Source organism: Notolabrus celidotus, chromosome 18, assembly GCF_009762535.1.
Source record: "Notolabrus celidotus isolate fNotCel1 chromosome 18, fNotCel1.pri, whole genome shotgun sequence".
NCBI lineage: Eukaryota > Metazoa > Chordata > Actinopteri > Labriformes > Labridae > Notolabrus > Notolabrus celidotus.
Window position 1 is genome coordinate 713,757 of NC_048289.1, and position 13,469 is coordinate 727,225.

The following is a 13,469-nucleotide window of genomic DNA, read 5'->3' on the forward strand; positions in this document are numbered from 1 at the left end:
CACACTGTCACACTGTCACTCTGTCACTCTGTCACACTGTCACACTGTCACACTGTCACACTGTCACTCTGTCAGTGTCACACTGTCACTCTGTCACACTGTTACTCTGTCACACTGTCACACTGTCACTCTGTCACTCTGTCACTCTGTCACTCTGTCAGTGTCACAGTGTCACACTGTCACTCTGTCACTCTGTCACACTGTCACTCTGTCAGTGTCACACTGTCACTCTGTCACACTGTCACACTGTCACTGTGTCACTCTGTCACAGTGTCACAGTCTCACACTGTCACTCTGTCACTCTGTCACACTGTCACTCTGTCACACTGTCACTCTGTCACTCTGTCACTCTGTCACACTGTCACTCTGTCACTCTGTCACTCTGTCACTCTGTCACTCTGTCACTCCGTCACTCCGTCACACCGTCACTCCGTCACTCCGTCACACCGTCACTCTGTCACTCTGTCACTCTGTCACACTGTCCCTCTGTCACACTGTCACACTGTCACACTGTCACTCTGTCACTCTGTCACAGTCTCACACTGTCACTCTGTCACACTGTCACACTGTCACACTGTCACTCTGTCACTCTGTCACTCTGTCACACTGTCACTCTGTCACACTGTCACACTGTCACTCTGTCACACTGTCACACTGTCACTCTGTCACACTGTCACTCTGTCACACTGTCACACTGTCACTCTGTCACACTGTCACTCTGTCACTCTGTCACACTGTCACTCTGTCACAGTGTCACTCTGTCACAGTGTCACTCTGTCAGTGTCACACTGTCACACTGTCACTCTGTCACTCTGTCACTCTGTCACTCTGTCACTCTGTCACTCCGTCACACCGTCACTCTGTCACACTGTCACTCTGTCACACTGTCACTCTGTCCCTCTGTCACACTGTCACTCTGTCACTCTGTCACTCTGTCACACTGTCACTCTGTCACACTGTCACACTGTCACTCTGTCACTCTGTCACACTGTCACTCTGTCACACTGTCACACTGTCACTCTGTCACACTGTCACACTGTCACTCTGTCACACTGTCACACTGTCACTCTGTCACAGTGTCACTCTGTCACAGTGTCACTCTGTCACAGTGTCACTCTGTCACTCTGTCACTCTGTCACTCTGTCACACCGTCACTCTGTCACACTGTCACTCTGTCACACTGTCACTCTGTCCCTCTGTCACACTGTCACTCTGTCACTCTGTCACACTGTCACACTGTCACTCTGTCACTCTGTCACACTGTCACACTGTCACACTGTCACTCTGTCACTATGTCACACTGTCACACTGTCACTCTGTCACACTGTCACACTGTCACTCTGTCACCCTGTCACTATGTCACTATGTCACTCTGTCACACTGTCACTCTGTCACACTGTCACACTGTCACTCTGTCACCCTGTCACTATGTCACCCTGTCACTATGTCACTATGTCACTCTGTCACACTGTCACTCTGTCACTCTGTCACTCTGTCACTCTGTCAGAGTCTGTGTGCAGGAAGGAGCGACTCACCTGGCCACATCGGGGGCAGTGGAGGGTCTGACGTTCTTCATCACTGCCTGGATCCAGTTCCTGCGGATCCCTGCTGTCATGGCCGACAGGGTGTGAACTCCCTCCTGAGTCTGATTGAGAAAAACAAACATGTAATAAAGAAATAATAGAAGATCTTATAGTCTCCACCACAAACATCCTGACTGAAAACATGATGAGGATCCTCTTACATGAATCTGGAAGCCGTAGTTACGCTGAGCCTGATACTCTGTGACGCTGTAACAGCTGGACAGATCGATCTCTCCATCCAAATCTGAGGCCTGAGGACACACAGAGGAGACAAGGAGAGGAGACACAGGGAGGGGACATGGAGAGGAGACAAGGAGAAGAGATGGGGGGAGATACAGGGAGGAGACATGGAGAGAAGACATGGAGAGGACACAAACAGAGGAGATAAAGAGAGGAGACACAGGGAGGAGACAAGGAGAGGAGACAAGGAGAGGAGACACAGAGAGGAGACACAGGGAGGAGACACAGAGAGGAGAAGACATAAAGAGGAGAAGACATAGAGAGGAGACACACAGAGGTGACACAGGGAGGAGACAAGATGAGGTGATAAGAAGAGGAGACAAGGAGAGGAGACAAGATGAGGCGATACGTGGAGGAGACATTGAGAGGAGACACAGGGAGGAGACAAGCAGAGGAGACAAGCAGAGGAGACAAGGAGAAGGGACACAGGGAGGAGACAAGAAGAGGTGATAAGAAGAGGAGACAAGGAGAGGAGACAAGATGAGGTGACACAGGGAGGACACAAACAGAGGAGACAGAGATGAAGGAACAACAGTTAGAGAGTGTGTATGGAGCTCATGTTCAGTCTTCATATCGTTCCTCTGATAAATCTGGAGCAGCTTCATTTACATCAAAATTAAAAACATCCTGCCCAGCACTCTGGAACCAAGCTTTTCAGAAGCCTCCTTCACTGTTACCATGCCTCAAAGTCCTGTTTCTCTATTTAAAATCAGACCTTATAAAATGTGTCTGTGTGTTTAGACCCTGAGAGTCTGTAAGAGACAACACAGAACAAAGAAGGACGTTTCTGTCCAGTGTGTCTTACGTTTGAATGACCTTTAAGGAAATTAACTGATCTGTGATGTCATGATTTGAGTTAATCTTGTGTCTCTCTCGCCCACGTTTAGTATCGACACCAAACATTTGACCTTCATATTTGTTTGTTGAATACAAAGAGGCACGACAGCAGCTCAGTGTTTAAATGAGGTAAATCCCACTGACCTCCTCTGCGATGGAGTCCTTGTAGTATCTCAGGCTGTGATCGGTCAGAACAAACCAGAACTTCTTCCACTGAAACACACAGAGCAGGTTCAGGTGATCAGGCACGAGGATCTATCTCAGGTATAAAACATCCAGTGGATCATTAAAAGCTGCTCTGGGAAAAAGCACCAGGCTCCGCCCTCGTCTTTTGAATCCACTGAAGAGAAACATCAAAGAGTGACCACAGCTCTAAAAGGACACAGAGCTGCAGACGCTCAGGTGAGCTTCAGGTGGACCAATCAGACATCACTCTCTTAAACAAACAGAATCTTTTGATTTGACAGAAAACAATGATGTGTTTGAACAATGTCTTCACAGAAGGAGACTCTGTTCAGTCTTCTTGTCCTCTACAGGACGTGTCTGAGGTCATGAGTTACCTGTCCTTGCTCGTCCAGCTTCACCATCCAGCCTTTCTTGAAGTTCAGTAAATCCGGCTGTGAGAGAAAAATAAACACGAGTAATCAGACGTGCATGATATCAAAAGGAGTCAAAGACAAACGTGTGATAAGCAGACAAAAGTGCATTTTATGACTAAAGTATGAAAGTATCAGGATTCCTTCAGGTCAGGTGTGAAGGCACTTTAACACAGAGTACAGTTTAAATGCTGATTGTCTTGTTTCCAAAACAAGGACACTGTCACAATAAGAGTTACAGGTGAAGTGTAGTACAGGAGAGACTTGGTGCTCTGTGCAATGATAAAAATGAAGGTGCGTGTATATCAGTATCTGTAATGTCCAAATGAGATTGAAAATGTTAGCATATTGGAGATCGGCTAAAATCCAATATCATGCATCCCTGTCCCGTTTCCTGTCCATCAAATCCAAAAGCAACACAGAGGCTTTCCTGTTTGTTTTGACTTTGTAAATCTAGAGTTTACAGCAGCTTGATCTAAAATAAGAGTCCTGACAGCTTAGAGATCAATCTAAGTTCATGCTAACTTCCTCCATGTCTGCAAAAGGTGTAAGACATGTCATCTGAAGTCTGCTCCCTCTGCCTGACCTCAGAGTGGAGATCTGAGAATCCTCCAGGTATGAAAATAAACTACTTATCCAATGTTTCATGCTTTAGTCATAAAATAAACCATACCTTCCATGTACGAGCTTATCTGCTCTCCTAAAGTCATCTTTATCATCTTTTCAAAGTGCTCCATACATAATCCCCACTTACCTTCAAACACAACAACAGAAACACCGGCAACATGTCACATTCAAATACAGAATCTAGGTGTTTTTAAAATGCAGCGCAGCAGAAACTCATGCTCAGTCCATCAGCTGAGGGGAGAAGTTGACCCGACCACAAGTTCACAGATATATTGGGCAGACATGGGATGGTCTGAATGTGAAACACAGGAAAGGATCAACTTCTGCCTGTCCTACTGTCACTCTGTGGATCAAACTAAACCCAGTGATCAATACTGCTGTGTGGAGGAAACACACACACATGTGCACTGTGACCTCAGGAAGCAGTGGGAAGTGGTGACACACACACACACACACACACACACACACACACACACACACACACACACACACACACACACACACACACACACACACACACACACACACACACAGAGACACAGAGACAGAGACAGAGACAGAGACAGAGACACAGAGAAATGTCTGACACACAATGAAACAACACTCAGCACAGAACAGCTGCAAACTCTGCACACAGAAGGAGCAGGATGAGGAGAATAACCTGGAGAGGAGGGAGAGAGGAGGGGGCTGCACTGCCCCCTGCAGCTCGGATGGTTTTCCTACAACATCCACATCCACAACAACGCCACAGAAGTATTAGGACAAAGGCATTTTCAGCTAAAACCATACACTGACATTACAAAGATTTACAGTCGGCCCATCTAAAGATATCCAAAGATGTGTTCAGACCAAAGAGGAAGACAACTTTAATGCAATGTGAATACTGAGAGACTATTTGTATCAGTTTAGGGTGGTTTAACATGATGAATGACCTTGCAGAATATATCACAAACTAAACAAAGTCGTCTGCAGGTCCATTTCATCTCCTGGACTCTCTACTTTGACTTAATGACATTAAACAGATGTTACTGTGATTTTATGACAGTAGATAGGAGGTATAAGATAAGTTATTCCTTTATTCCTTTAGTCCTACAACAGGGACATTTAGAGTGGTACAGCAGCGGAGCAGAAAGTGCAAAAGAGTATAAAGTAAAGAAGAGCCTATAAAATAGCAATTATTAAAAGTTATTAGCAATTAAAATTAAAGAAGTAAAATAAGCATATCTTATGAATGTACACTACCGTTCAAAAGTTTGGGGTCACCCAGAAAATTTTGTGTTTTCCATGAAAACTCACACTTTTATTTATTAAATGAGTTACAAAATGAATAGAAAATATAGTCAAGACATTGAGAATGTTAGAAATAATGAGTTTTAGTTGAAATAATAATTTTGTCCTTCAAACTTTGCTTTCATCAAAGAATGCTCCCTTGGCAGTAATTACAGCATTGCAGACCTTTGGCATTCTAGCTGTTAATTTGTTGAGGGAATCTGAAGAAATGTCACCCCACGCCTCCTGAAGCCCCTCCCACAAGTTGGATTGGCTTGATGGACACTTCTTGCGGACCACACGGTCAAGCTGCTCCCACAACAGCTCAATGGGGTTGAGATCTGGTGACTGCGCTGTCCACTCCATTACAGACAGAATACCAGCTGCCTGCTTCTTCCCTAAATAGTTATTGTATAATTTTGAAGTGTGCTTTGGGTCATTGTCCTGTTGTAGGAGGAAATTGGCTCCAATCAAGCGCTGTCCACAGGGTATGGCATGGCGTTGCAAAATTGAGTGATAGCCTTCATTATTCAAAATCCCTTTTATCTTGTACAAATCTCCCACTTTACCTGCACCAAAGCAGCTCCACACCATCACATGACCTCCACCATGCTTAACAGATGGTGTCAGGCACTCTTCCAGCATCTTTTCACTTGTTCTGTATCTCACTAATCTTCTTCTGTGTGATCCAAACACCTGAAACTTTGATTCGTCTGTCCATAACACTTTTTTCCAATCTTCCTCTGTCCAATGTCTGTGTTCTTTTGCCCATATTAATCTTTTCCTTTTATTGGTCAGTCTCAGATATGGCTTTTTCTTTGCCACTCTGCCTAGAAGGCCAGCATCCCGGAGTCGCCTCTTCACTGTAGACGTTGACACTGGCGTTTTGCGGGTACCATTTAATGAAGCTGCCAGTTCAGGACCTGTGAGGTGTCTATTTCTCAAACTAGAGACTCTACTGTACTCGTCTTCTTGTTCAGTTGTGCACCGGGGCCTCCCACTTCTCTTTCTACTCTGGTTAGAGCCTGTTTGTGCTGTTCTCTGAAGGGAGTAGTACACATCGTTGTAGGAAATGTTCAGTTTCTTGGAAATCTCTCGCATGGAATATCCTTCATTTCTAAGAACAAGAATAGACTGTGGAGTTTCATATGAAAGTTCTCTTTTTCTGGTCATTCTGAGAGTATAATCAAACTCACAAATGTGATGCTCCAGATACTCAACTAGCTCAAAGAAAGGCCAGTTTTACAGCTTCTCTAACCAGCAAAACCGTTTTCAGCTGTGCTAACGTAACTGCACAAGGGTTTTCAAGATGTTTCTAATCATCCATTAGCTTTCTAAAGCGATTAGCAAACACAATGTACCATTAGAACACTGGAGTGATGGTTGCTGGAAATGGGCCTCTATACACCTATGTAGATATTCCATTAAAAACCAGACGTTTGCAGCTAGAATAGTCATTTACCACATTAACAATGTATAGAGTGTATTTCTGATTCATTTAATGTTATCTTCATTGAAAAAAAACAGTGCTTTTCTTTCAAAAATAAGGACATTTCTAAGTGACCCCAAACTTTTGAACGGTAGTGTATATACTAAATAAGTACATTTACAAATATTTACAAAACCAGTGATGCAGTTCAAAATGTGCACAGATGTGTAAACAGATGTTACTGTACATTAACAACAGTAAACAGATGTTACTGTGATTTAATGACAATAATGCGATGATGCTGAAGTAAATAAATCATGATACTGATTTTTAAAACTGCTGTTGTCAGTTCTTTTCAGGAAACCAGAATCAGAGACTTTTAAATGATGTTTGGTTTGACCATATCTGATTGAACATGAAGACGTTGGATAAATCTAAAGTATCATGATACTTTAGTACCTGTATAAATATATATAAATTCATACCCATTTGCTGCTTTACACAGACTTTCAATACAATCACTCCCAGTTGAATGTTCACCTTAATCTTGGTCTGAAGTTCTTTTTTTCAGATTATAATTAACCAAGAGGTTAGAGGTCAGAGCTGGAGGTGTCACACACTCCATGAGATCATGTATGACCCAATTCTTTTACTTTTTGTCTTCATATCTTCTTCTTGCTCTTTCATTTCTAAATATGAAACCTGACTTTCAGCACCTGCTGGTTCTTACTCCAGAGTTGAAGTATTTCAATTTTAATTCTATCTGGTAGAGAGTGATAGGAGGGAGGAGAGGGACTGGATTGGGTTTTGACTTGAATCTTTTGCAGGGCTTGAAATGAACCTTTATACTTGGTAGCACTGGTGCTCCCAATTTCAAAAAATGTAGGAGCACCACAACTCCAATATGCATTTTTTTCATTTCACACGAGGAATGTCATGATCCCAATCTCAATTTCTGGATCAGAACTGTTTGGTTATTTTCTAACTGATCCAGGATTGACAATCATCTCACCCCCATTATTTATGTCAGCTGTAACTTAGCATAAGCAACACAGCGGCTAAAACATCAGCAGTGTGGGAATATTCTAAACTAGTACGCAAAATCAGTCCAACAGCTTCCTGCAACACGTGCAATACTTACTTATTACTAATCAACCCCCGCTTGCTTTTAGCAAATGTTTTATAGAGAAATGGGAAACAAAGGTTGCACTTGCACAAATTCTAATAAATATATTTGGAGGTCACACAGATTCAATTTCAGGAGGGTATGTTATACCCTACATTTTGTCAAATTGTCAGTTCAAATATTCCTGAGGACAGACGTGCTGCACTTTAAATCCCAGATCTGTGTGTGTTTAAAGTTTCTCTTCTCACTTCATTCAGCAGCTTCTCCAGTCCAGCAGATCTTCACTGCAGTCGTCGGCCTCCAAAGAGATTTCACAATTTGTAATTCTGCTAACTCGGTTACCAAACGCTGCCCGAAAACAACCCACTGACCTCCCCTCACACAGCTGAAGACCTGGCACTGAAGCTGACCCTGAACCATGCAGCTTAACAGAACAGCAGAGGCTTTGTCCGACTCCCTGAAACACACTGAAACAAACAGGCCTCTGAGGTGAAGGTGGAGTGTTGCTTTATTTCAAAACTAGAAGAGCTAACTTTAACCCAGTCCTTCTCGTAAGCTGAATCAGCTTCTGTTTCTAACAACCTCCTCTGCTGGAGTTTCATACACAGCTGGTGAGGACTGTGGGATGAAACGGCAGCCTGATCGAGAGACCTGAAACCTGAAACCCTGTTTCAGGTGTGAAGATTAAAAACAGCACATCAACATCTTAATGATCAGACACCTTCATATCTTAAAGAGCTCATAGTGCCCTATTACCCCTCTAGAACACTACGCTCCCAACATGCAGGCCTGCTGGTCGTACTTAAAGTCTCAGTAGTATGGGAGGTAGAACCTTCAGTTATCAGGCCTCTCTCCTTTGGAATCTGCCGCTGTAACTAGCTAAATACTGTGAGGTTCAATGCTCATGGTGGATTAAGGTGGGGTCAGACTGAGTCTTATCCTGTCTTGGTGTTGGGTCTCTGTTCATAATTTGACATAGAGTGGTGTAGGGCTGTCAACGAATATTCTAAATTTGAATATTTATTTGAATATTAAAAAAAAACGGAGATTCGATTGTGAAAATGAATATTCGACTGTGGAAAAAAACACATCAGCGGCTGCTTTGCGAGTGGGCGCACTGCATGACGGGTCAGGGACAGGTCACAGGAGTCGCACATGAACAGCGTGAAACAGACTGCAGAGAGAAATCCTTCTGTCCCCGGATCCTCAGTGCGCTCTGAACCTGTCTTTTCCTCCGTTGGGAATACAGTGAATAAAAAGAGATCGGGCCTCTTCACATGTGGACTGTCTGATCGGCACTGGCCTCTTCACATGTGGACTGTCTGATCAGCACTGGCCTCTTCACATGTGGACTGTCTGATCAGCACTGGCCTCTTCACATGTGGACTGTCTGATCAGCACTGCCCTCTTCACATGTGGACTGTCTGATCAGCACTGGCCTCTTCACATGTGGACTGTCTTGTGTTTTTGACAAATAACCTGTCAGGCCTAAGACCCTACATTGACAGTGGACTAAAAGAGCCTGACAGTCAGTGACACTGGGATAAAATGCAGTTTTTCCTCTTTTTTTTTAGACAAGCGCCAAGAATGTAAGTGGACTACTTTTTCGTTTTTAACTTCAATTAATGTTAATAATATTTGCTTCAATCACTGAATGAAGCCTGCCTATATTAGGGACAAGAGTCAGGACCTTTAATTGCTCGCACAAGTCTTGTTCAGCACTCACTCAGCGCTTTGCGCACAGAGAGGGGAGGGGGCGAGCGAGCGAGAGGTCTTCAAATTGTTTCGGTATAGACCATTAGGTCATTTACTTGTTTTGTAATGTGTAGGTATGTTTTAGGCATGTTATATCTTAAATAAAAATACATATACAAGTAGTTATGTCTCCTTGTATTAGTTTGTCCACCTGTTATTGACATAATGCGCAAATATAGATATTCAAATGGTTCGAACCTCTGGGTTTTTTTAGAGCGAATATTCGAACGTCATTTTGGAGCAATTTTGACAGCCCTAGAGTGGTCTAGACCTGCTCTGTTTGTAAAAGAGTCTTGAGATAACGTTTGTTGTGATTTGGTGTTATACAAATAAAGATTGAAAGATTGTCTTTAAAGTAAAGGCCCAGTAGACACAAGCCCTTCATCAAGTGTTTCTCAGGATAACCAGGATTCAGTTATGTTGAGACCACAAGCAGAACAAGCTCAAGAACTCAATGTGCGTGGATTTATATTTAACCAAGCATGAACTCTGTGTGTGTTGTGAAATCCTCTCAGAGTTGTGAGTCTCCTGACATCCTGAGGTTTTATTGGAGATGGAGGAGCCCAACTCTGTCCAATAAATCAACATGTTTAGTTGCTGCCCCGCCCTCTCGCAGACAGACCTGACGGATCATGAGTTATTAAAAATATGCATCATGGTGGAGTTATTTCAGCATCCTTCCAGACTGTTTATTAAAATGTAATCTGTCTGTAGTGAGCCTGAGCTGTGTGCACCTCCAGGTAAGTCATAAACCCAGACAGTGTTTGAGTGCACATAAAGAGGAAAGATGAAATGTAATCCAAGGCAGAAAGTGTTTTCACTTCAGTTCTGAACACATCTTAAACTCACTTTGAGCCCTTTGATTTGTTTGACCTACACTGAATCAAATCACTGAGAAACACATGAAGCTTTGACGTCAAGGAGAATAATAAGTCTCATCTGTGGTCCGCTCTAACGTATCTGAGCTCTCAGGAATGCTGTTTGCTGCAGTCGTTCACACAAACAGCTGGACTGGGAAGCAACACTGATTCCAGATTTCCAGTATATTATTAGTCATATTATAAGTACCTCAAGTATAAGTCTACCAAAGCAGCTCCTGTGAGTCCAGCTGTGTATGTACATGATTCACAACACAAGCTAAAGGTTAAGTGACGGCAACCAGGAATCATTTCCTCTCCGCATCAGAGAGCAGAGACCGACCACGCTGCAGAGAGCATCTGTTTCACACTCACCGTCATGACAGAGTCCGTGGTCCTCCTGTCCAGGGACTTGGCTCTCCTTAGAGGGGGCAGAGTGGAGGGGAAATCCAGACCCTGATCCACGTCACGCCTCTGATCCTAAACGAAACACACACGTATTTTACATTTCATACTATCACAAAATGAACCAAATGTATGTGTATATCAACAGCATGACACTTTCTACCTATGAGTGTTAGTGTGTGAAAGCCAAAGACGACAGACATCATCACAGATCATTCATTGTTCATTTTCTAATTTGGTCTAGAGCTGGGCGATTCTGAAAATGATGTTATCACTATAAAATATATCAGTCAATATCCATAATTATCATGATAAATATCAAACCATTATTTCATTTAAATGTGAAGTCAGATTTTTGCTCCTGAGTGAAAGTTGAAGAAAGCAGACAGTTTGTTAGTTTGTATCTGGATTTAGTTTCTGATGAGCTTCTTGAATCCATCATTTCTGACGGTGCTAACAGGAAGCAGGTCTTTAAAGGTGACATATCATGCAAAATGGACTTTTTAATGGTTCTCTACCTGAAATATGTTTCCCTGGCATGTCTACAAACCCCCTGAGAATGAAAAAAATCCATTCTGTCCCTGTTCTGATTTCTCCACCTTTCTGTAAATGTGTGTGAAACGAGCCGTTTCAGACTTCAGTGCTTTTGTTACGTCACAACAATATCCGGTCTGTCACGGAGTCAGAGCTCGGAGCTTGTTCAGCCCATAGACTGTATAAAATAATACTGAATCCCCCCTCCGTTTTTCATTACCTGCACACGTGTGCTAACAAGGAGCTTAGGAGGGAGGCATGCTAGTTGTAGGCTGTCTTAATAAACACAAAGGTCGGTTTTACTCCCCACGTCTGCAGATTTGAAGATCTAGTGGATGATTTTTATTTATCATGGATAAGTGCTAGCGCTAATTAGCATAGACACATAGCTACATGTTCATAGCTGTAGCTGTGTACCAAGACACACGTCAACATACTGATAAATAAAACAACAAGAAACACAGAATCTGTGACCAATCCTTCAGAAAGGTCCTGCTGCAGGCGCCTCTCCATCAGGATCAGATTCTGGATCAGATTCAGAGGGTTGAAGTAACGCGATCTCTGAGCAGCCGTGTATATTCAGCCAACATGTAAACATTAGATCAACGTGCTGGACAGCCGAGGGCACATCCACTTCCCGAGGAGGCGTGGTCAGAGAGAAAACAGACTGTTCTGAGGAGGACTGAAAAACAGTGTTTTTCAGGCAGACCAAAATCTGATTTCAAAGTGTTTTTTTGAGCATAAACTTTAAAGACATGTTTTGGGGACCTCTTAGACCAATATATATTGATGAAAAAAGCGTGATATGTCACCTTTAATGTAAGATGAGATTTTTGTGAATTTCAGTTTGTAGATTCTTATTTTTCTCAGGTTGAGGTTATTTCCATAGTTTGATTTAAATTTACAACAAAGATATATCAAATTGTATACTGTGTATCAGTGTAGTTTCCCACAGTGCAGTGAATGCATCACGGTTATTCAGTGTTCAGTTGTCCTACGTTCATGTTGGACATTAAACATGTTCACAGCAGAAGTAGTCTCTGTGCTCTTCCTTTCCCCACATCCTGAAAGTAGATTTAATGAAGTGTATGAAGTTAATAGTTAACTCAGAGTCGACTCAGTGTCAGACTAACGACTCTGCTTTGAGCTGCTAGGTTTTGACTTTTCTTCAGTGTCGCTGTCGCTCTTCTCAGCTGTGTTTACATTCTGCTCCAAACGTCTTTAAGCCCCGCCTACCTCTTACCCTGCGACAGGATTGGCTGTTCGCCCCTCCATTTTAAGTGGCTGGGGGGTGTAATTACATGATTATTTATATTGAATTTTTATCGAACATTTTTTATATCTATGTCGAGAAAAATGATATCAAGATAATTATCCTTATCGAATTTATCTTTGATTTAAAGTCAAACAAGTAATGTTGATGATCAATGTCTCCACACACTTAGGTCAGCAAGAGGGAGCTGAGCTGAAGCTAACACCAACCGAGCGTCCCTAAGTGAAGATTCCTTCAGTGCTGATTATTAACAGAGTCCTGCAGGAGCTGAGTTATCAGCAGAGGTTGTGTCCTCTAAAAACACAAACACAGCTGATGGTTCAGACTGAACAAACACTGTAAGGACAGCCTCACTCCCTGACTTACTCAACTCTAGAAGTGAGAAGACGTCCTCCTCTGGAAAACAACCGGGCCCAGGAACTAAACCTGGTAAAGGAACTAAGGGGGTCAATCTGAGGTTTTCTGACACACTTCAGCATGGTGACTTTTTACAGTTGGACTGTAAAAACAGGAGGACTGACAGAGATCTAACTACCAGAGTGTCAATCAGAGTCAGTGTGTGTGCTGCTGTGTACAGGCTGTGTGTTACTGAGGGCCGGCTCTGAGGGTCGGGTGGGAAACGGAAGAGTAATCATCAGGGGAATCCTACCACAGAAAGGAAACTGGAAATGAACACAGCACACATTGATGACCTCTGACCTCCATCCAAAACAAAGACAGGACAGAGAGGAGGAGGGGACGGAGAGGAGGAGGAGGGGACAGAGAGGAGGAGGGGACAGAGAGGAGGAGGGGAGGGAGAGGACTGAGAGGAGGAGGGACAGAGAGGAGGGACACAGAGGACAGAGGGATGAGGATGTGGGGAACATAAAGTGAGGAGTTCAGGAGGAGGTCCAAAGCGAGCTCTATCTGCTGCTGTGTGATGTTTTTCCAATCAATGT

At 43.2% G+C, this 13,469-nt stretch overlaps 1 protein-coding gene across 2 annotated transcripts in view; it reads right to left on the bottom strand.

The window, feature by feature from the left end:
• The window catches only part of mprip (myosin phosphatase Rho interacting protein), an 86,212-nt gene that overhangs the window by 30,442 nt on the left and 42,301 nt on the right, over positions 1-13,469 (bottom strand). For both annotated transcript variants that reach the window (XM_034707199.1, XM_034707201.1), the window contains exons 9-13: positions 10,695-10,799; positions 3,221-3,277; positions 2,805-2,873; positions 1,745-1,834; positions 1,536-1,645 (exon numbers count right to left, since the gene is read on the bottom strand). In XM_034707199.1, the coding sequence (XP_034563090.1) occupies positions 1,536-1,645; positions 1,745-1,834; positions 2,805-2,873; positions 3,221-3,277; positions 10,695-10,799 (431 nt within the window). The remainder of the gene's footprint in view (positions 1-1,535; positions 1,646-1,744; positions 1,835-2,804; positions 2,874-3,220; positions 3,278-10,694; positions 10,800-13,469) is intronic.